Source organism: Phyllopteryx taeniolatus, chromosome 14, assembly GCF_024500385.1.
Source record: "Phyllopteryx taeniolatus isolate TA_2022b chromosome 14, UOR_Ptae_1.2, whole genome shotgun sequence".
Lineage (NCBI taxonomy): Eukaryota > Metazoa > Chordata > Actinopteri > Syngnathiformes > Syngnathidae > Phyllopteryx > Phyllopteryx taeniolatus.
The window spans coordinates 12,789,366-12,812,801 of record NC_084515.1 but is presented as its reverse complement, the minus strand read 5'-3'; the positions used below and the strand labels follow the sequence as shown (position 1 = coordinate 12,812,801).

Below are 23,436 nucleotides of genomic sequence, written 5' to 3'. Positions count from 1 at the left end.
TTGTCCATAAGTGTGTTTTTGTGTGTGCTTGTCTCTATGTGCCATTGAATTGGCCGGCGACCAGTCCAGGGTGTACCCCGGCTCTTGCCCAAAATCAGATGGGATAGACTTCAGCTCACCTGGACCCGATAGATTGGTGTCAAACTAATTTTTGTGGCGGGCCACATTGTAGTTACAGTTTCCCACAGAGCGCCGTTATGACAATCAAACCATAAAAATATTTCATCGCCTCATCATATTATTACATATACACAGCCAATTGATGGATTACTGGTTTTGAAATCAGAAGTCGTGGATAACAGTTTTTCAACTATTGTTCTAGTTACTGTTAAAAGGGGTTTGGTAACAAAAAAAAATGCTTGCAATAGCACAACGTTATTTATTACATATGAAAATTTGAAATGTTGCTACAAATTTTAGCAAGAAAAATGGAGGTTGACACATGATTTGCTTTTGCGGACCACATAAAATGATGTGGCCGGCTGGATGGGGCCCCTGGGCCTTTAGTTTGACACCTGTCCTGTAGAAAATGGTTGGATTATATAGTGGTTAATTTACTGCATAAATATTAAAATTACATTACCCATGTATTTAATCTATCCCTTTATGAGAAAAATAGTACAGTAACTATTTAAACTACAGCACTTTTTTTTTTGGATCATTTTATATTTATGACCTACAAGTGTTTCTCATACAAATATTTACTGTAATTATGACTTTACAACTGTATTATCTCAGGTTAGTGATGGAAAAATGTACATTCCAACATAAATCGAAGACCTATACATGTATCGTGTCATTTTGAAAAACTTTTGTACAAAAAAAAAAGATTTTTTCCAACTTTACAATTACTATATTCACAGACGGAAACATAAAATATGCACATTTACATCGTTCACAGGATATCACTACTGTCATATATTATAATTTATAACTATTTACATATAATACAATACCAAACAGTGTTTTTTTTTTTTGGGGGGGGCGGGGGGGGGGGGGGGGGGGGGGTTGTCAGTGGCAGCCGCAGCTACCCGCCACCATATCGTTGTACTGCTTGAGCACCACGTTCTCGTCGTCGTCAAAGTAGAGCAGGTTGATGGAAAAGAGCTTGTCAGGCACGCAGCACGGAGTCTCGATGCTTTTGATCAGCTTCAGGGCGTGAATGATGGACTGTACGGTGGCGTGGTTTGTGGGCCTCATGTTCTGGCCCAACGGGAAGGGGCACGAGCCCTTGCAGTGGTAGGCGTTGTAGCCCCGCGGCGACACGATCCACCCCGACCAGCCGATTTCCTCGAAGTCCACGTAGAGCGGCAGGCGCCGGCAGGACGTGGTCCCGCCCTCCTCCTCCGCCGACACTGTCGCCTGGTCAAGTGAGCGGGCACTGCGGGGGGACGCCGGGGCAGCCATTGGGGATTGGGGCAAGATGGAGGTAACTTGGGGATTGTCTGGATCTGTCAAAAATAGGGTATTTTCTTCAGTATTTATAGTGTTTTACAAATGAAAAGACATACAATAATAGGGGCAGAGCCCCCCTAACTTGTCCTATATGTTCATAATTACCTATATCAATAGTTTTAACCATAAACCCAGTGGTAGGGCTGAAACGATTAATCGAATAATTCAAAAAAAGTCAAAGCAAAATATCTGCCTCAAAGCTTCGCAGTTATAATTTTTCCACATGGACTAATGTTACTGCAGACACCTGAACCACTCCTTGTCGATCTGTTATATTTAATCAATGAGAGGTCTTAAATTTCTTATAAATCAACGAGCAGGGGCCTCACCTGTGCTCTCCAGAGTAGTGGAGCGCCGACGTCCGTCGTCCGTGAACAGCACCAGCATGGGCTGCTTGCTCTGGTGGTGGTTGCGTCCCGACGCAAAGCGAATCATTTTCAGGTCCATCTGGCTTCCCCCAATGGTCCGCACCAACACGTGGAGCCCCAGGTTGCTATCCTCGTCCACCGTCCACGAGCGGACCTTTCGTGGAGACGCGAGTCGAGGTTAGTCATTTAATGGAGATTGTTAATTCCGACTTTGGAGGGTGGGAGATACTTACGGCTTGAGTGATGGTGAACACCTCCCAACCATTAGAGTTGACCGGAATGAGTCGAGAAGACAGCAGCTTCTTCTCTTGCGTCTTGTTGCCTTTAGTGCTCTCCAGCAGCTGGTAGATGCTAACCTGGAGATTACCTCTGTTAGCGGACACATTTCACGTCCACCTAAGGCCCGCCCCACACCGAGCGACACGGCTGATCGTGACCGAACTAGGCAATCGGAAGAAGAAGAAAAAAAAACATGCAGTCGGCGACTAGGACCTGCACACGTGGCGACTGACCCTCACACACATAACAAACTCGCTGCAACTGAAAAATGGCAACCCCTGGTGTTCTAATTGGGAAATCGTGTTTCGAGGTGCAATACTACTGTATTATTTTTCATTGATCTACAAACAACATGTGACACAATTGTCAAGGAAGAAGCAGATTGCCCGGGCCTCTGCTCCACTAGCTATATTATGATACTGCAAAGAGAGGAAACAGATGAGAAATAAAGGAGAGAGTGTGGCTATTTCAGAGGCTTCACCTCATTCATTGGCTACACGTGCATTTCGTCGACAGCGACTCCACGCTTCTCTTCTTAGCCAAAGGTAGAAACAAAATTATAAATATAGTTCAATATTTTTGGAAAACAATATATTTATATCAACTTTAGACACTGTATCTATCTGTATGGCTTGGCAGTGGCCAGCTGGATCTCGCTTCATTTTTTTCATTTTTTATAAATTATTTGAAAGCAGATGTGATACCACGTGGTATTTTTTGATTGGCTGTTACATCTGCATCGTTGCGACGCCATGCACCTGCGATTCAAATTTTAAAACACGGCAAATCTAGTAGCTGACTGTCTGCCACTCATGAAATCTAGTTGCAGATCTCCACACACTGCGCGACAGATCAGTCGCGTCGCTCGGTGTGCGGCGGACCCAAGACGTGTGCAGAATTCAACACACCTGGCAGAAGTGATGCCTATTGAACGTCAGCGCGGACTGAGGTCGGAGCTTGAAAAGGTGGAGCTCGGCCGTGAGGATCTTCTCCGTTCTGGCGACGGTGGACAGGTTGAACCGGAACTCCACCTGCTCGCTGCGAACTGCAAAGACAAAAAAAAAAAAGAAGCGTTGTAAAACTCGGTAAAGGACCACTTAAAATGGTCTATTTAATGTAAATTCTAACACCACTGAAGGGAATTAGAATGCCTTTCATGTAAAGTTGAACACTCTGTAGAATTTGAAGATATTTGATGTCAAATTTGAACACGTTTGATGTCGTGTAGGATTTTCAATGTGACCAACATTACCGAAACAAAACTTAAGCATATTTGAAGCAGTCCAACCTCAACATAAGTGCCGTCACTTCAAGTCTTTGATGTGATAGGAAAATTATGGGTTTTTTGTCTCTCAGAGAAACAACACTGTAATCATGAAAGAAAAAAAACGAAAGAAAACACCATTGTATTATGAAAAAGCAGTTTATGACTAAGATAAAGTATGACAAGAATAAAATGAGGACGTTAAAATTTTGAAATTACGTGAAGAAACTAAAGAAAATATTTTAAAAATCACTGAATCAAATGTTCAATTAGACAAACAATAATACAGTTGAGTTGTACAGTATTGGACTTTTAAGTAAAATACAGTTGCATTTAATCTTTTAAAACTGTTAGCTTCCAAATCGTTATTTAAGACCTTTTTTGACTTGTTTAAAGTAATCATTATTTAAGCACAGTTTTCATTATAATAGGCCTAGTTAAACGTATTATTTGTAACACAATAAGTCACTCGACTACAAGAAAAGGTAATTTTACACGAAAAAAAATAATGAAGTTGAAATACAATGCAGAAAGAAAAAAACAATTGAGAAAAAAAGTGCATTTATAGGGAAACAGGCATGATCCTGAAACAATATTCTTAATCTTGTCTTCCTTTTTAGAGTACAGACCAAAGTTTATAGGCTCTTTTTTTTTTTTTGTTCTCCACTCACGCTTGTCAAAGAAGCTCCTCACGGTGTTGCCTTCGAGCAGGTAGGGGTCCTTGGTCACGCCGTCCACGTCGGCCACGGTGTTGTACAAGTCCAGCATGTACTGCGGAGGCTGCTTGCGTCGGTGCGTGACGGCTGCGGGCGGGTCGTCCATGCCGAACACCGCCAGGAGTCGCTTGATGGCGGCCGAGCGGACCTCCTCCGACCGGGACTGGGTGGACTCGTTAGCGTAGGGCTCCTCCAGGTAGTTGAGCGACGGCCGCGCCCGGACCGCCGTGCACGCCGAAGCGACCAGAAGCACAAGCGTGAGCATCTCGCAAGACCAAAAAAGTGAGTTATGAAGTGAATAGTGAATACCACGGGGGACACTTATTTATATCTTAATACCGCATCCCCCGCCTCTTCCTCCTCACTCAATCTCATGGTAAACAGTCGTAAAAAAAAAAAAAAAATGCTATTTGGCCGCAAATGTAAATCACACATCAGCGAATGAAAAGGGGGACTAATGGCGGTGTTGACAAAGGTGTCAAGGCCATCGACTGGCCGCTATTGTCCTCGCGTCTGCCAATAAACGCTCAAATCAACTTTTAAGTGGAGAGAAGACAGGTGGCGAATGAAGGGGGAGAGTTGGAAAAAAGATGCAGTAAATCGAAGTTTTACTCTGTGCGTTTTATGCGTGCAAGGGTCCGCGTCCCCCGTCCCCCACCCCCCTTCGAGGAAATGCCGCCCTCACGCCAATGGATCCATTAATTTGGAATAATGGAAACCGATTAAGTGGTGTCGTTTCCTACACGTTCTTTTCCCCACTCATTTGCATAACTGCTTAGTGTATTGAGTTACAGCTGATTCGTCGTCACAGCTTTAATTTCTTGACACGGTAGAGGGGCTCCGAAGCCGTTTCCTTACGTCTTCATTTTAGCCGCAAGTTGATCGATTCTGGACGGGCGAAGGCAGGTGGGATCAAAGTTCCCCGCTTTTGCACACGACGACGAAGCGGGCAAACAAGCCATAAAAAAAAAAAAAAAAAAAAAAAAAGGAACATGTTGTTGGATGTGTCACACAAACGTGCCCTTTCACACATGTTCATATCAAAGTACGAAAAGCCCTTTAAACGCGTGTGTTTGTACAAAGGTCTCACAACTCGACTAGCCATGCATATAGTTAGTTGTTGTTTAAATATTAGAGCGACCTCGCTAGCTATTGGGATAGCTAGCCATTAAACAAGCTAGCTACCGCCCTAACTAGCTAGCTTAATCAACGTTGCTTTTCAAAACTGTTTTTTAGTAAAGCGTGTGTGTAAAGTGTATGTGTGTGTTTAGAGATAAGACATTTTCATTGCTTGATATATATATATCTATCTATTGGTTTATCAGATTTGTCTACCAACCTACTGTCATTCCTTCTCACAGAACAAATTGCTCTTTTTTTAATAAATATAATGGACATTTTGAATTATTAATTAATTTTGTATTATAAACAATGTAATTTGATACTTTATTGCAAATGTTAGATGACAAACATTTGCTGTTTTCCCCAGGCATACAGCTGCCAAGGAATGCTTCCAAACAAGTATGACAGCACAGCAGATTGATGGTAAGCACAGCATATTATAGAAAATGGACCTTTTTTAATTTAGAATTTATTATACATATTGGTGTTCCTCAACGGGCAATCCATCTCACGCTCCAATGTACACATAAAACCAGATAGCCCGCCATGCAAGGGGAGACCAGAGTGCTGCACCGCTTGAGCTGGGATGGTGTGGATGATGCTTTGCTCAAGGGCACTGAGACAGTAGCCAGCAAGCAGAATCGAATCTCTCAAATAACTAGTTGCAGTCTTTTTTGTTTTTGTCTTTTTTTGTTTGTTTTGACATCCATGACATCCAACTTCAGACCCCAAGTCCTTACAGGCTGAGGTAATACATATACAAACCCATTCCAAAAAAATTAGAATGTCATGGAAAAGTTTATTTCCATAATTAAAAAACAAATAGATTATAAATTCAGGGCCCACAATTTAAAGTATGTTTTAATTATTTCATAATTTGGGCTTCCAGCTCGTGAAGGAATTCAAAAAATTAGAATACTGTGAAGAAATCACCATTTACTTCTTAGTTTTTGTAGAAAAGAAACAAAAGAAATTAGGGTCACATTAAATCAATCAAAATATGGTACTTTCAAAACGATATGTTAATCTTCAATACTTGGTTGGGAATCCCTTTGCTTTAATCACTGCCTGGCTGCGCTGTGGCATTGAGGCGGTCAGCCTGTGGCATTGCCTGGGAGTTACGGAAGCCCAGATTTCCTTGATGCTTGCTGTCATTTCTTGTTTGTTTTTGGGTCTGGTACCCCTCATTTTCCTCTTGATAATACCCCATAGATTCTCAATGGGGTTTAGATCCAGTGAGTTGGCTGGCCAATCAAGCACTGTGATGGCATGGGCATCAAAGCAGGTTTTGGTGCTTCTGACGGTATGGGCTGGGGCCAGGTCCTGTTGGAAGATTAAATCTGCATCTCCATACAGATCCTCAGCAGAAGAAATCATGAAGTCCTCTAAAACATTCTGGTAGACTGTTGCGGTGACCTTGACTTTAAGAAAGCAGAGTTTACCAACACCTGCACTGGACATTGGACCCTACATCATGACTGATTATGGATATTTCACACTGGACCTCAAGCAGCTTGGGTTCTGTTCTTCATTAGTCTTCCTCCAAACCCTTGGACCTTGATTCCAGAATGAAAGGCACACTTTACTTTCATCTGAAAAGAGGACCTTGGACCACTGGCCAGCAGTCCAGTCCTTCTTCTCCTTACCCAGTTGAGACGCGTCCTACTTTGGTTCAGGCTCAGAATAGTCTTAACCTGAGGAACCCGACTGTTGTAGCCCATCTCCCGGATGTGTCTGAATGTGGTGTTTTTTGAAGCTGTGACTCCTGCCTCATTCCGCTCTTTCTGGATCTCTGCTAGATTCTTGAATCTTCTCTGTTTGATAATCCGCTGAATCCCACGATCATCTCTTTTGCTGGTGCATCTTCTCCTGCCAGATTCTGTCCTTCCACTGGTGTTTCCATTGATATGGTTGTACACAGCACTCTGTGAACAGCCAGCCTCCTTAGTTATGAACCTTTGTGGCTTACCCATCCTAAGGAGGGTATCAATGATGGTCTTCTGGCCAGTTGTCGAGTCTGCAGTCTTCCCCGTATTGAACCCAACTGAGACAATTGAACCAAACTGAAGCAATCTAATGACACCTGGAGAAACCTGTGCAGGTGTTTTGAGTTTAATGGATGGTTAGTGTGTGACACTCAGTTTAAAATATTTATGGCCTACAAAATTTGAGTTGATTTCTTCACAGTATTGTAGTGTTATGAATTCCTGATTTTGTGGGTTTTATGAGCCAGAAGCCAAAATTATTTTAAAATAAAAACATTTCATACAATGATTTACTTCTTTTGTGCAATGGATGTGGTTCCCCACCTGAGAATTAGAAACATAAAAAATAGTACTGTCCCATCAAGATTCGTGCTATTGAGTAAACCTTGTTTTTTTATGTTGCATTTTAATATATGGACAAACATATACTACATTTTCCACCTTTTTGAGGGGGAGGGAGGACTAGCCCGGGCACCATTTACATCGATCGATCGCAGACATGTCTATCATAACAGGACACACAAAAAAGTCTCAAAGACCCCTTCTCAAAATAAAACAGGAAGTCAGCAATTTTGGTTCGAAATAGCTATTTTGGGTGAATTCCAGGGTTCTGATGTACTTTAATGAACTCCTATTTGCCAAAATATGCCCCAATCAGAAGCTGGTATTTTAGACCAGTGGTTCTCAAACGTTTTACTTCAAGTACCACCACAAAAAATATTTACCATAATGACCAACATTAATATTCAGTAGTGTAGTAGACTTAAGTGTTCATCAAAAACAAGGCAAAGTTTTATTCCTAAAAAGTATATTTAAAATTATTGTTTGCCACTGTAACATTTTGCACAATTAAACATTAAGACTGTGATTAAATATATAGGAAAATGAAAAAATCTACTATAATGATTAAATTCAAATGTATTGCACATAAAAGTTAAATACAAATTGTACTGAAATAAATATTGGAAAACAAATATTTCAATGCAAATATATTGTACTTAAAAGTTAAATATAATTGAACTGTACGTGACAAATGTACTTTTTTTGCATACCACCGGAGGGAGCCCGCGTACCAGCAACGGTGTTCGTACCACACTTTGAGAATCCCTGTTCTATACTGATGGGCGATGGTAAATGGTGAAGCTTATTTGGCTCCGCCACCTAAAGTGGACAGAGCATGATGTCAAAGTTAGATCATGTTTTTAGAGGGGGTGCCGGAGTCCGTTCATTGCTTCTTACAGCTTTAATATTATTAATACTATTGTGATTTGTCAAATAGACTTGCTGCAAAAAAATGGAATAACATTTTCTCCATTCAGATGTCAAATTATAGTTACCGTATTTACTTGCGTTCCTGAACAGACAAATTAAGTTTGAAATTGCTCATTTCTGTTCAAAATGGTAACAACGTAGCGAGCAAGCTCAAACTGAAAGAGTCTGCATTAAAGCAAATCATGAAGCTGGAAGCTCTCTTAATAACAGGGAGGCAAATGCTATTTGTTAAGCACTGTATCCACTCACGTATACCGTACAAGGTCCCTTTATAGACAAACGTTGGCACATCTATTTCAGTATTAAATTTATTTACAAAAATTATGACTTTTTTTACATATGTTACATATCATACAATAATATTTTAAGGGGTGGTTTGGCAACCATGTCATGTGCAGTTCTATCCAGGAGAGGGCTCTGTTTGCTTGTGGGTGTTCAATTTGGGCAGTGGCAGGAAGTGATGGACAGGATGGTGCTAATCTTGCCGTGCTGGCTAAGGAAGCGGTGGCGCTCGTATCCCTGAGGCACACACGAGCTGGATTGTTTCTCGGCCCACAAGTGGCAGATTTCGGAGTCCGATGGACTCCTGAAGAAAGAGGAAATGATGTCGTTAATGAGCCAAAACATTTAGTTTACTGACATTATGTGCACTTAGTAGAATCACATGCATGCGTCTGACACTATATATTATCAATTAGATGAGCAAGCAAGAGTTATCGAAAGTGGCAAAATGAAACTTCATATTAACACTTAAAAAAAACGAAAGAAATTAAACTAAATGTAAAAACTACAGTGTACTGATAAAATACAACCTCACCAGGCTACTTGTAATGTGTTTTATCCATCCATCCATTTTCTGTACCGATTATCCTCACGTGCTGGAGCCTATCCCAGCTAACTGCGGGCAAAAGGCGGGGTACACCCCGAACTGGTTGCCAGCCAATTGCATGGCACATATAAACAAACAACCCTTCACACTCACATTTACACCTGTGGCAATTTAGAGTTTTCAATTAACCTACCACAATTAACCTACCACTCAGGTGAGGCCGGATTTGCTCACCATGCTGCCAATGTTTTATATATATTTTTAAATACAATAAAATAAAAAATCTTTTTCCTACTATTTTTTTAACATTTCTATAATCTCAAGTTTATTTGCGAGAGTTAGATGAAATGAAATGGGTATTATAATATAGTTAGGACATTAATTTTCATAAAATAAAAGTATTTTGCTCAAATTCAAAGTGGGGTTAAATTGCCAGTATTTTAATGAGTGCCCTTAAAGTCTTTGTGGATTTAATTTAAAAACAGAATTGATGATCACATGGTTGTGGGTTATTGTTGCTCATACAAACCACCCATTAACGCAGACTACACTTCATAATATATAGTGAAAAAAAAAATTATTTACTCAAGCCCCAGAGCAGATCAGGGGGGGTTAAAAAGAACATTTGTTGTTTGAGGAGTTAACTTAAAAGAGTCTGCTTGAGAGGGTGTCAGAGCTCACAGGCAATTGTGAAGTGATGGCCATCGGTGCGGGTGTGCGTGCGTACGTGTCGGTCGCAGCTGTGCTCGTACGTACCTGAGAAGGCATCGGTTTCCTGTGGTGCAGCCTCCCAAACATCTGCCCACGTCCACTTCCTGCGGAACATTAGCAACACAGAGAGACAGGCCGTCAGCTCACAAATATTGACCACGTCGTTTAGCGTGGCCTGCCGCTTTGATTTGACACCTGCAGGGCCCCATTTGTGTTTGCCCTCCAAGTTCGCGCCTTCACTGCTGAGCCCAGACCACCACTGCCCCCCCCCCCCCCCCCCCACACACACACACAGATCCCACCCTGAGAAGCCAAATTCATTTGACGCTTTTTATCCGTGAGGATGTCTTGAAAGTATTGATATTAATCTTGGATACTTTTGAAGGCTTTTATATGTGGTGACATTGCCTTGAACGGGGATGGAGGACCGTGGATCCTTTTAAAAGTCTTGATAATCCCAATTTAAGGTCATAGTTATCCTTAAAAAAATGCACTTATTAAAAATGTAGTATTTATAATGAATACATTATAAATACAGTTCAATTTATTTTATCTTGTTTGATTTAATTTTATTTGAAAGTTACAAATCTTTTTCGTAAATTCGAAAATATTTTCAGCAGTCATTTTCTGGGGTTGAAATGTAGAATTTAAAGTACTGTGAAGTCCCTTAATTATCCTTAAAAGTTACACTTATTAAATATATATTAGATATAAAGTTGTGCAAAAATTACAAATATAGGTCACATTAGTTTTAATAGTTATTTATTTTAGTTCATTTATAAATTTAAAATGTAAACCTATTTTAATGAGTGCCCTATGAATAAACAATACAAGTAATTATATTAATTGTGAAGAGTTAATTTTAAAAATGTATTGTCATTTACTCGTAAGTTTAAAAAATCTTTTTTTGTTTAAGTCTTTGAAATGTATTGCAATATTTTTCAGGGGTTACAATTTTGAATATAAAAGTACTTGTGTGTTCCCTATATTAGATTTTTCTAATATATTTTATTTTTGTTAGTTGGAGTGGGTCTTTTTTTTTTCTTCTACATCACTGTACTTTTTTAAAGTATTGATATTTATTGCAATATATATATATTTTTTTATATATTTTTTTTTTGTGGGGGGATAATATTCTGAGTTTAAACGTATTTTAGTAAGTACCCTGTATAAAGTGTTTTGAAAAGAAAATGAATGTAATTTGTTTTTTCCAAAATGATGGTCTTAATTATCCTGAAGAATTACACTTAATCCTTAAATACACTCTTCCAAGGTCTTGAAAGTGCAACATATTTTATTTAGTGCAAATAGAGTAGATTTAGATATTCTGTCTTAATAAATGATTACTAAATACTGTTACAGTGCATTGAAATTATAGTATTGTGAACTACTGTATATTGAAATCTCTTAAAATAGTGTGTCACGCGGAGTGAACGATAAACTTAAATTTTCAATTTATGGACATTGTTTTAAATGATTATTATTACATGGGGTGAGCATTTGCAGTAAGTAAATCTTAAACTCAAATGCTCTCGCACGCTGCATTTGGCCCATGTGCCATAGGTTGCCCACCACTGTCCTTAAGGCTTACTTTCCTCATCTATGAGTTCCCCCTACAGTAAATATCGCATGAAATCATGTTTTCCATGTTATTTTCCTGTCCACATCCAGAATCTCCAGTATGGCGCCTGTGGTTGTGGTGTGAATAAGCGAGAGGAAGTCAGGAGGCTGACGAAGTGCTGTCTGTCGCACACGGGCCAGCACGAATAAATCTACTTCATTAGTGTCTGGCACCCACACAGCAGCAGCGTTTCCTCTTGACTTGTGAATGCAGAATTACAAACAAGACCACTTTGCATGTGCTAAGCTTATGGAACGAAAAGAAAAATTAGCCAGGAATGGCCAAGCCTCACTACTTTATTCTCGTTCTTCAACGTACCCTGAGTCTCTCCTCTTTGACGCCGTCGCCGTGGTGCACGATTTCGTAGTAATACTCCACGTAAGGGACCCTGTAGCAGCTCTCCTTCAGCTCGCAGGCTGCCACCGTCTGGATCACATCCACTTTGTTGGGGGTCTCCACCAGGGCCGAGTCGAATTTGGTGGGGATGCAGGAGAATCCCTCTGCGGAAAAGTTGGATTAGTTAGCGTTTAACATGTCTAATTGAACATGTCAAAAAATAAAAATGTGCTCACACCTCCGTTTAAAAAAAAAAAAAAAAAGAAAAACATGGGATTAACTTTGAATTACCTTGGTTTGTTGACACAAAACAAATTTAACAATATTTTCATTTAATAATGTCTAATAAGGAAAATGAGGCATTCAACCTCAAGTTTAGGGGTAGATGGTGGAGGCTTATTCTTAAAAATGTCACATATTAAATATGATAAATATATTTTAATACACGGGTACATTTTTTATTTTTTTTTATTTTAATAAATTTGTATTTGTACAGTCTTGAAGCTTACTGCAGTAATTTTCTAGAGTTAAACATTAAATTCAAATGTATTTCAAGGACTTCCCTATAAATTATTTAGATTTAATGTAATTTTATTATTTTTTTATTAAAAATGTTACTCAAGTTACTTATGTTATTAAGTCTTGAGCTAAAGTATATTCAAATGTATCTACAGTATTTCATATTTTCGAACTGACTTGCCAACGTTTATAAACAAATTGTACAATCTTTAATTAAATGTGTTAAAATGAAAAGGAGGCATGCGTACAACAACAACCTTAACCCAAAGGTCGTCACCGGAGAAAATTCCCACTTAGTAGCCCACTAGTGAATGCCATTGTTTTCAGATCTTTTGAGTTCATTTCACAGGGGGCGCAACTAGATCCATGGGCTATATATGCAGCCCAAGGGGCTTAGAAAAGTTGTTTCAGATTTTTTCATAAATTTATTGTTACCCTTAGAGGTTTCATGTGCAAACATCAAATGATGAACAGCTTTTTCTTTGCCTTGAAAACTAAAACAGGCCTTGATAGGGTTTGGGAGCTTGAAACCATCAGAGCGATGGTTAGTAATATATATATATATATATATATATATATATATATATATATATATAATTATTTTTTTTTAATATATACTATAACCTGATGAAGTTTTATGGTACACCCCTGGGGGGGGGTCACTACTACGGTTTTATGGATTCGGTCGCACACAGAATTAAAACATTTTTTTGTTTTCTTTTTTTTTGGGCAGTGGGGTTGCTGATCGAAATTATCCGTCCTTGAAAAACATTAGTCAACAAACCTAATCCTTTTTTTTTGGGCGGGGGGGTGGGCTTAAGATAATTTTAGGGGGCTGAAGCCCCCCTAACATAGGCCTAGCGATGCCACTGGTTCACCTATATGCCCCCTTGCCAAAAATCACAGACATAAAGCAAATAAAATTAAAAAAATATTCTAAAATGACACCAAAAAAACGCATTTACAATTATAAGATTGCATTATAAATACACTAATAAAAACTACGCAAACAAAATATTACTAAAATATTATGAAATTAGAAATGACTCAAATATTCAATGAAAAATGTAGGTAATTAAAAATCACACTACTTATGAAATGGAAACAAACTTAAAATTGATTGAATTAAAGCATTTTATTAAATCAAAGATACGGTACACTAAAAACTAAATAAAAAAATGAGGTAAATGAAATCATTTACCTGGAGCGCCCTTGGACCGCGAGCACCCACCCACATCCACCACGCTCTCGTAGGGTGTCTCCGAGTAGAAGGTCCTCAGTGAGGGCACGCGAATGCACTGACCCGGCTGGATCTCGCAGTGACACTCCTGGATCACCTCCACCTCACGGGGGCCCTCAAACAGGAGCACCCGGTCCACGCGCATGCCCGTCGGCTGGCACGCGTGGTTCGTGCCGCACGAGGGCAGTGACGCTTTCTGCGGCTGAACGTCTTCAGGGGCGGTGGGTCCGCGCATCCTCAGCTGGTTCGGATGCGGGATTCAAGGTCAGAATGTGGCATTGGTAAAACAAGGTGGTCTCAAAGGAACACGATGGGAAATAGCGCCACCGTGTGGTGCCCAAGTGTTACTGTACCTACTTTTTTGCTCCTGAGGAACTCCAGCATGGATGCGTGTTGTGCATAGTCTTGTGCTCCCGCCTCGTTGGGCGGCCTGGCTGCTGCCCCTACACAGTGAGGCCTGCACATGCCCACGTCCGCGCTAATGGGACTGCCTGAAATGTCTGCAGTAAAAAAAAAATAAAAAATAAATAAATAAATGCAATTTTGCATGTAGTTTGTAAAATAAGAATATATAGATGAGGTGATTAGAGGTTTTACCTTGACCAATGTAGACAAAGTGACTCTGCCGCCTGCAGCACATTCTCTGCGTGAACAGGTTCCGGTGGTCTATGTGTTTGTTGAGCACCGCGGCCCCTGCAAAATGACAAATCTTACTTAACAATGGCCCAAAACCACCTCTAAACCTAAAGATTTTGTTAGCAAAAGCTTTTAAAAACCCAGCGCAAGACATCATTTTTATTTTATTTTAATGCAAAAATTTACAAAAGAAAACATTTTAATTAAATTAAAATGTAGAACAAAAATGCACAACGAAGTTACACTATAATACTAAAAAATGAATTATAATTATTACAGAATTATTGCAGAATCACACAAAATAAAACGTACTTTAAAATCACAACAAAATTACAGTTAACATCTTACTAAATTTACAATTAGACTGAAAATAAATAAATGAAAATTAAAATTACACTTACAAGAAATTAGAAATTAGATTACAAATAAAACATTTAATTAAACATTACACAAAAAATAATAAAAACTAGCAATAGGTATATTTAACATTACACAATTTTAATAAAATATACATGACATTAAAACATCATTTAATTTAAAATAAAGATCAAAGAGCTTCAGCAATCTACATAACAAAAACCTAGAGGAAGTGACAGTGTAAATTAGTCTACAACTTCCTGCTGTCTCATGCTCACGATCTCCATGCTGGTTCATCCATAAAGGGGTTTGATGGGATTATACTTCCATTCTAAATTGAATTTGTGCATTGGGAACAGAAAGCCTATAACCGTCTAAAATGTCTTGCTCAGATGAAAAATTAAAATTCAAGGGATTGATCCATTATTTGATCAATAGGTCTGCCTTACTACTTGTATACACAGGGTATTTTCAGGCCATTCAAATTGTGATCAACTGCCATTATTTCTGGGCCAAATTCTGACACAATGTGTAAATCCTGGTAAAACATGCAGATGAATGTGGCCAAATAAGGAAATGAGGGGCTTAGGAGTACTCCACAAAGCAAACAGCAGTACTTACATGTCATGTGGAGTACGCACAGCAGCACCAGGCACTGTCGTGATGCGTCCATGGCTTTAAATTCCCCAAAACTGCTCCTTGGCTCGCCAAACCCAGAGTGTCCCTCTCGCCCCGACAACGCCTCTGTTATTTATACGAGCTTCGGCCTTAAATGTCACTGCTGTGGAGTCAAAAGAAACAAGTGGGAGCTCATCAAATTTCCATGCATTTGTTGGGGACGCTTGTCCCCCTGCAAGCCACTTCAAAGGCAAACCTCCCCAAAAAAAAAAAAAAAGGCCAGGGTCCGCTTTTCTGGCCTGCTCGAGTGTGCTCTGCCTAATGAAGTGCCTTAAGTATCCCCGTGGCCATTAAATGTGGCACTCAATCAAAGGCATTAATCATCTTTTTTTCTCAGTGGGGGAGGTATTTAGCACCTCCGACTTAAAACAAAAACCAGGCCCGAGCACGTAAACAGGATCAGTGTGGGGGCGCCCTGAGCCTCACCTTCCCGGGCCGCCCCCAGCACCTTTGTGTTTATTCAGCATGGCGGCAAATGGTCCGGGAGCTGCCCCCTTTTTCAAAGGACCAACACACTTGAAGATAATGCGCCTCAGGTCACTGCATTCCTTATTTTCTGCTTGCGTTCAATTCTGGGGTCAAAGGCCAAAGTATTATTTCAAAAATAGAAAACACAAGCACGTCTTTTCTCTAAACAATGGCCGTTTTATTGAAGTAGGGGACTTTCTCTTTAAATTGTCATGTTACAATGTATCTCCCTAACAGGCAGTGCAACAGAACGACTCAGATTCTTCTACCTGGCCACTTGTTGCAAGACAGAATTGTTGGGGCACTGCTAATTGTGCCCCGTGTCAAACCAGAGCCTGCAAGCTAGCACAATCAAATGTGGGCTACCTAACCGGCATAGCAATAGAATGGCTCAGTTTCTTCTACCGTCCGTCCGTCCGTTCGGATGCTGCTTCCTGGCCACTTTTTGCTTGTCAAAAGTTGTTGGGCACAATCATTTGTGCCCCAGGGTCTCTGTGTTTGTATCACAAACTAGTCGGCAGTAACAGGAAATAAATGACTCTTAAAAACAGCACAATATGGATTATGAGACACATTTTTATAATCTACAATATACAATATGTTACAACTCACACCCAGAAGGGAAATGTCCCTCACATGAGAGTCGCCACTGGAATCAAATTGCTCGGATTCATTTTCTTGGCTACTTGTTGCTCAGGCAGAATTCGTAGGGCACTATCTTTTACGCCGCAAATGTTTATGAATGACAGATAAGTAGACTCGTAAAAGCAATTGTATTTATTGATCGATGCTGTGTATAATATAAAATGTTGGAAAATATGTCATTGCCAGCCTTTGTTGCCGACTCGCCCCAGGTTTAAAAAAAGAGAGATCAGTTGCCTTTTAACGAATGCAATTTTACCACCACCCCTCATGCTAATCGAGTGTTAGTCCATGTTTGATATGCTTATGTGATCTCCTCATTTCTGGGGAGATCATCGGATCATCGTCAGCACACAGACACCTTGATCAAGGACAAGTTTCGCTAGACGTTTCTTTTTCAAAATGAATCCTGGCCGCGATTCCCTTCATTGTAATCCCGCTTATTGAAACTCTCTCATGACTTCATTGACTTATCTGCCTTGTCGAACGCCTGACAGGTTACTGGCTTTCGTGCATACAACAAACTAATAGTCAACTTTGTGTTTATATTGGGAGTCACGGTTCATTTATTATATATTCCTATATTTTGATTTAAAATACATTGAATACAATTTAGGCGGCACGGTGGAAGACTGGTTAGAGCGTCAACCTCACAGTTCTGAGGACCGGGGTTCGATCCCCGGCCCCGCCTGTGTGGAGTTTGCATGTTCTCCCCGTGCCTGCGTGGGTTTTCTCCGGGCACTCCGGTTTCCTCCCACATCCCAAAAACATGCATGAATTGGAGACTCTAAATTGCCCGTAGGTGTCGATGTGAGTGTGAATGGTTGCTTGTTTCTACGTGCCTTGCGATTGGCTGGCAATCAGTTCAAGGTGTACCCCGCCTCCTGCCCGATGATAGCTGGGATAGGCTCCAGCACGCCCGCGACCCTAGTGAGGAGAAGTGGCTCAGAAAATTGATGGATGGATTAAATAATATGTAGTGCAATATCTTTCCTTGCTGATAGATTTTTATTCTATCTGGAAAAGTATTTTAGGAGTTATAAAAGGATTTGAGTTGTTTACAGTATTTCAATTTATTACAGTTTAAAAATATATAACTCAGTGAAATCTTTTATTTATTTCTCTATTACATGGATTTTAGTTATTTATTTTAACATGTAATTAAATTGAATATTTTTAATATAAACGAATAAATGCAATATTTTTACATGCTGATTGTTTTTATATTAAATTGATTTTATATTAAATGGATTTATTTCAACCAGTGTTATTTCAAACAATGAAAATTAAAAATTGCAAAAAATTCTGTTTCTTGATGTAAATTTGACAGTAATATATTTTATGAAAATATATTATTTCATTGATATATTCAGAAATATTCTGTGGGTTTTAAAGTTATGCTTTGTATTGAGAAATAAATATATAATATTTTATTTGTAACAGAATGCCAATATATAATGTAAATCATAAGACAGTAAAAGTAAAATATACAGTATAAAGACATTATAATATAACACTGAACTCGCTGAAACATTGAAAAAATAAAATACCACAATTTTGCCGATTCAAAATAAATAATAACAACTCATAACTCATCAAAATATTGAATAAATTATACTTTTTAAATAAAAATTATGTCATTATAATGCTACAATATATCATCACCTTGTCTCAACTTTAACCAATATAATTTAATCTCATTATTGTCATATTTGTGATATTACATGGGTTTTGTATTGTTAGTTTGCTTGTATTGTCTGCAGGGGTACCCCATAATGTCGTCGAGGCTTCCGCGTTAGCGTCAGTGTGAATTATGACGTTCAATTCTGCACATACTTGCAGTGTCCTCATCACGTGCTGAGATGTTCATCAAGCAGGAGATGATTGGATTATACACATGTACTCTAAGTATCAGGCTTATACGCGATAAAGTCTTCGCAGTCCGGTGACATGTAACAGACTGTCTGGTGTCATGTTGTACGTCTGTCTGGTGTTATGCTGTCGTGTGTCTGGGTCACTGTGTCAGAGGGTTACCATTTGGACGGGGGGGGGGGGGGATATTTTATGTTAACTTTCCTGAAACTCATTTATAGCGAGAGAACGGTTGGATTTTTATGATTTTGAAGACCTGTTTTATATATTGTACTCATTAACATTTTTGCGGGGTTGTTAACAAGACTCCTCTGTGATGTGTCAAAATTAGATCACATAAGTATTTCAACTTTACAGTTGAGTTGGCATTTCACGCAGAGAAAGCTCGCTAATAGGGGCCGCAGTTAACTGTCTGCCATGACCCCAGCACTTGCAGCACATCCTAAAGACGACAAGGATAAAGGATAATCCCACCGGCGTGTTTTACAGGCTCCCCACATTCACGTTTGGAAGCCTCTGCAAAGCTTCTCTGTGGTCCGTCTGCGTGGGAGGAGCCCGGATTACAGCCCTCTGGACATCGCGGGCCGCCACCTGATCCCCACACTGCGGTGGACGGCGAGCATGTATGTTAACAAGAGCAAGACAGAGCGCAACAAGGAGAACATAAAGACATGTAAGTGCACCATAGGCGTTTCTAGCCCATTTTTGGGGGTGCTTACCCACCCCTAAATTGAATCACAGCAACCGCAAAATTTGAGAAGACTATTTACTTATTTATGGATATATTTTATTTATTTATACTGTATGCCTTTTTTAAACAAGCTAATGTATAGCTGCGCGGTACTTGGAATCTGCAAATGGTTTTCTGATCGCAACTGCACAATCGCTTTCTGTTATTATATTGTTTTTGTTGTATATGTGCAAAAATTAAAAAAAATAACAACATTTTTAGTACTCACTTTAGCATAATGTTAATGTGTATGTTGAGATGCTGCTGTATCCAAATGAGTTGTCTTCCTCCAAAAAATTGTATGGTCAGAGTATGTTTATGATTCCGCTCAATTCCTCTTTTTGCTGTGGATCAGATTTTAGTCACAGACTTTCCCAAAAAAGTGGTATGCTTCTCCCTCATAAACGTGGGAATGTAATTGCGTTAAAATGTACAAAAAATAAAAACATTCTCTGGACTGTCTCGGAGCTCAGCACCCCTAAACCTCTGATCCTAGAATCGCCTCTGAAGTGCACGTAAAGTGAAAAACGTGTATTTTGTATGTCCAACTGTATGTCCCCCTCCTCCTCAGGGGGTCCCCGTGGACATCGTCCTGAGAAGGTGTTCAAACGGGCGTCCCGGAACGTCGCAGAAACGGTCAAAAAGAAGGAGAACAAAGCCGAGCAGGAGGTGGCGCGGCACACGGCTTTCTCCAAGGCGTCCTACGACCTGAGCCACTCGGAGAGGGTGATGGATGAGCTCACCTTTGGACGGCGTGTGGGCTTCTACGAGCTCAGAGGGGAGATCGGATCTGGGAACTTCTCCCAGGTCCGACTGGGAATTCACGACCTGACCAAAGGTGAATCAGGCTCAGTAATTTTAGGCTTTAGTTGTCCTCATGCAATCACTGTAATGGAGATTTCCCAGAATGAGCTACTGGATGTGATCATATAACAACGTCTTCAGAGTGTGTGAAGCAGCATGTGGTTCAGCATTCATTATTTCAAACTCCCTTTTCCAAGCAGCTGCACGGAATGCAGTACACAAGGCCTTCTGAGCAACCCAGCAGCTGCAGTCACACCTCCTGTATACAATTGTTTGCTGTTAAAAAAACGTTTGGGAAAGAGCCACATGCTGCTTCACCAGTAAATTTAGTGGTTGTACCGCATGATCACGAGCACAATATTTCATATGAGTGTAACACCAGCTCCCATGTTAGTCGGAAGACCTTTTTTTTTTTATGCAGTTTCTCCTCTACCGCACCACTCTTGTATACCAATCAATCTAAGGTTGCCTAAAAGTGTGTTTTGCTTTTTCTTTGGCTTTTGTGTGTTTTTTTTGTGACGCTATCACAGAAGTGTGTTAGTGAATGGCAAAGAGGAAAAGAGTGATGATGATGACCATAGAACAGGAAATGGGTGAGCTAATTTTTTCTTTTTTTTGTTTTTTTGTTTTCTTTTACCAGAGAGAGTGGCGGTGAAAGTCCTGGACAAGACGCGCCTGGGCAAGCGCTCGCAGGCTCTGTTTGCCTCGGAGATCTTGTGCATGGAGAAGCTGGCGCACCCCAACATCGTACGTCTGTACGAGGTTTTGGAGACCTACAAAAGGCTGTACCTGGTCATGGAGTACGCCAGCGGAGGGGAGCTGTTCTCCCGCATCTGCACCAGGGGGCGCATGTCCGACCTGGAGAGCAAGCTGGTGTTTGCTCAGCTGCTGGCCGCAGTCAAGCACATGGTGAGTGTCAGCGTACACAAGAAATATTAAAAATATTTAAAAAAAAAATTCTTTATGGGTCAATGACCATATTTGGTATTAAGCGATATGTGATTTCAGCCAGTCACTAAGCAAAGAAAAGTAATAAAGATAAGGAAATGGTTAAATTAAAATGAAAAGTACCATGAACGAGGCAATAATTATACTCTCATATCATACTATTAATATAGTGTAAGTGAAAACAATTATTTGTAAATAAGGAATGTCCATAAATGGCGGACACCGATAAAACTTCCTAATTAGTATTTTTTACATCTGCATGCATTATTTGTATTTTCTGCATGATTTTGGGTAGTCTAATTGTAGATTTTCATTAAAAGAATTTAGAATTCTATTTTTGCTATATTTTTGGGTAATTTAAAAAAACAATGTTCATTGCATATATTCCTTGATCATTTTTGTATATGACTGATGATTATGGTAATGATGATATTATTATAAATGCATACATAAATTTATTTTTTTCTCATATAGTAGTCATATAGTCATTTATTCTCAAATTGTATTTTATTGTTATTGTTGTTATTATTACTTCCGATGTTGTTGAATTAATATTTATATTTTCATTAGATCTTTTCTTATTCTTATGTGGTATTTTTCCCATTAGTTTTTCATAATTGTAATAATATTTAATATGTATTACTTTAATATTTTAATATATTTTTCCCTTTTTCATTTTATTCTTTAAATTAAAACAAATATTGTATTCTTTTTGTAGTCTTATGTGGTATTCTGTTACCCCCAATAAATATATAAATAAATAAATAAATGTTTTATTTATTTATTCATTTATTTGGGGTAGTTGGAAAAGGACCAGTAATATTGATTTGTTATCAATATTTGTACTCCATTACATACAGCTATTACATTCTATATTTTTTTCATGTGGTCCTCTTTTGGCAGCACGACAGCAACATCGTGCACCGAGACATGAAGGCGGAGAACGTGTTCTTCACCAGCACGTGCTGCATCAAAGTGGGCGACTTCGGCTTCAGCACGCTCTGCCACCCCGACGACGTGCTGCACACGTTCTGCGGCTCCCCGCCGTACGCCGCGCCCGAGCTCTTCAGGCGCACGGGTTACACGGGCCGCCACGTGGACTTGTGGGCTCTGGGCGTCCTGCTCTACTTCATGACCACCGCCGCCATGCCCTTCAGAGCCGCCAACACGGGCAGGCTAAGGCGCTGCATCCTGCAGGGGTCCTACAGCATCCCCTCCTACGTGCCGGGCCCCTGCACGGAGGTCATCCGGGGCCTGCTGAGACCCGTGCCCGCCGACCGTCTCAGCGTGGCGAAGATCATGTCCGGCGAGTGGATGAGGGGCGTCGATTACCCACCAGCGTGCCTCGATTGCCAGCCCACGCCCTCGCACCTGGCCGGGCCGGCCGCCGCGCTCTGCTCGGAAGAGCTGAGCGTCAAAGCGGCGTTAGAGGAGCTGGGCGTCACGGAGCGCCACCTCCTGGACAACATGCCGGACCTGAGAAGCCCCGTCACGGGCGCCTACCGCATCCTGCTGCACCGTGTCCAGAGGAGGACGTCCGTGGAAGCGGCGGGCTACAGCTACGTGTGCATGACGGAGACTCGTAACAGACTCAAGCGGCTGGACAAACGCACATCTGCGGTTTGTATTGTCATGTAAGCGCTTTGCATGTTTTCAGTCTTCATTTCGCTTTGGGTTCAATAGGCTGTAAGTTAGTGTGTGGAAGGGGAAGCAAATAAAACAATTTAAAGAAACAGTAGCCATTTTTTTTTTTTTTTTGTACCCTTGAAGGTGGGAATTTGAATTAAGACAACTAAAGCATTTTCATGCAATTATACAGAAACAGACATGTTTATGATTGCAAATTGTATTTACTTCACAGCACATTTAGAAACTGAATGTGATAACTACAGTATATACAAATTAATAAGACAGCTCAATAAAAAGAATAGATAAATCGAATGATACCTCTTAAATATTTTTTTATTTTATTACCATTTTAATAAAGCAATAAAAAAGTGTGATTTAACTCAAATAACATTATTTTTATATATGAATTATTTTCTTTGAAATATATTATAAATAATTTATGTTGTATTTCATTTTATTTTTATTAATTTAGGATGCAGCAATTTAAAACATATTTTTATTTTCTTATTTAATTTGTATTATTAATATTGTGAATTTGTATATTTTTGTACATTTTTGGATCCATTACATACATTTATTTGTATCATTAGATCTATAGTAAGGCGGCATGGTGGGCGATTGGTTAGCACATCTGCCTCACAGTTCTGAGGACCTGGGTTCAAATCCAGCCTCGCCTGTGTGGAGTTTGCATGTTCTCCGCATACCTGCGTGGGTTTTCTCCGGGTACTCCGGTTGCCTCCCATATCCCAAAAACATGCATGGTAGGTTAATTGAGGACTGTAAATTGCCCAAAGGTGTGAATGTGAGTGCGAATGGTTGTTTGTTTATATGTGCCCTGCGATTGGCTGGCGACCAGTTCAGGGTGTAGTCTGCCTTTTGCCCGAAGTCAGCTGGGATAGGCTCCAGCGCCCTGCGACCCTAACCAGGATAAGCGGTGTTGAAAATGGATGGATGG

General features: G+C 40.0%; 3 protein-coding genes across 4 annotated transcripts; 1 reads left to right on the top strand and 2 right to left on the bottom strand.

Annotated features, from left to right (window-relative positions):
- Positions 1 to 996: 996 nt before the first annotated feature.
- Positions 997 to 4,347, bottom strand: admp (anti-dorsalizing morphogenic protein). The gene is made up of 5 exons (XM_061798292.1): positions 4,038 to 4,347; positions 3,011 to 3,147; positions 2,057 to 2,179; positions 1,785 to 1,977; positions 997 to 1,451 (listed from the first exon to the last, which is right to left on the bottom strand). The coding sequence occupies exons 1-5, from the start codon at positions 4,345 to 4,347 to the stop codon at positions 1,012 to 1,014; spliced, it is 1,203 nt and encodes a 400-aa protein (XP_061654276.1). The 3' UTR covers positions 997 to 1,011.
- Positions 4,225 to 22,590, top strand: LOC133489316 (serine/threonine-protein kinase NIM1-like). Of its 2 annotated transcripts, none has more exons than XM_061798290.1 (6): positions 4,225 to 4,364; positions 5,572 to 5,627; positions 18,860 to 19,043; positions 19,672 to 19,938; positions 20,545 to 20,813; positions 21,756 to 22,590. In XM_061798290.1, the coding sequence occupies exons 2-6, from the start codon at positions 5,625 to 5,627 to the stop codon at positions 22,488 to 22,490; spliced, it is 1,458 nt and encodes a 485-aa protein (XP_061654274.1). In that variant the 5' UTR covers positions 4,225 to 4,364; positions 5,572 to 5,624; the 3' UTR covers positions 22,491 to 22,590. The 2 variants fall into 2 exon arrangements, with proteins under 2 accessions (XP_061654274.1, XP_061654275.1); XM_061798291.1 differs by lacking the exon at positions 4,225 to 4,364 and adding an exon at positions 4,863 to 4,988.
- pnhd (pinhead) lies at positions 8,226 to 14,533 on the bottom strand. Its single transcript, XM_061798293.1, has 6 exons — positions 14,315 to 14,533; positions 14,075 to 14,217; positions 13,679 to 13,958; positions 11,941 to 12,122; positions 10,047 to 10,105; positions 8,226 to 9,047 (listed from the first exon to the last, which is right to left on the bottom strand). Exons 1-6 carry the CDS (start codon positions 14,508 to 14,510, stop codon positions 8,897 to 8,899), a joined length of 1,011 nt encoding a protein of 336 aa, XP_061654277.1. The 5' UTR covers positions 14,511 to 14,533; the 3' UTR covers positions 8,226 to 8,896.
- Positions 22,591 to 23,436: the final 846 nt, after the last annotated feature.

Coding starts and splice junctions, on each gene's coding strand:
- admp (XM_061798292.1), bottom strand. CDS start 4,347: ATGCTCACGCTTGTGCTTCTGGTCGCTTCGGCGTGCACGGCGGTCCGG. Junction 1,978..2,056: donor TGTTCACCATCACTCAAGCC/GTAAGTATCTCC, acceptor TCTCCACGAAAG/GTCCGCTCGTGGACGGTGGA. Junction 1,452..1,784: donor CACTACTCTGGAGAGCACAG/GTGAGGCCCCTG, acceptor TATTTTTGACAG/ATCCAGACAATCCCCAAGTT.
- LOC133489316 (XM_061798290.1), top strand. Junction 19,044..19,671: donor CAAGGAGAACATAAAGACAT/GTAAGTGCACCA, acceptor CCTCCTCCTCAG/GGGGTCCCCGTGGACATCGT. Junction 20,814..21,755: donor TGGCCGCAGTCAAGCACATG/GTGAGTGTCAGC, acceptor CTCTTTTGGCAG/CACGACAGCAACATCGTGCA.
- pnhd (XM_061798293.1), bottom strand. CDS start 14,510: ATGATGTCTTGCGCTGGGTTTTTAAAAGCTTTTGCTAACAAAATCTTT. Junction 12,123..13,678: donor GCGGTCCAAGGGCGCTCCAG/GTAAATGATTTC, acceptor ACTTTTCCGCAG/AGGGATTCTCCTGCATCCCC. Junction 9,048..10,046: donor GGAAACCGATGCCTTCTCAG/GTACGTACGAGC, acceptor CTCTTTCTTCAG/GAGTCCATCGGACTCCGAAA.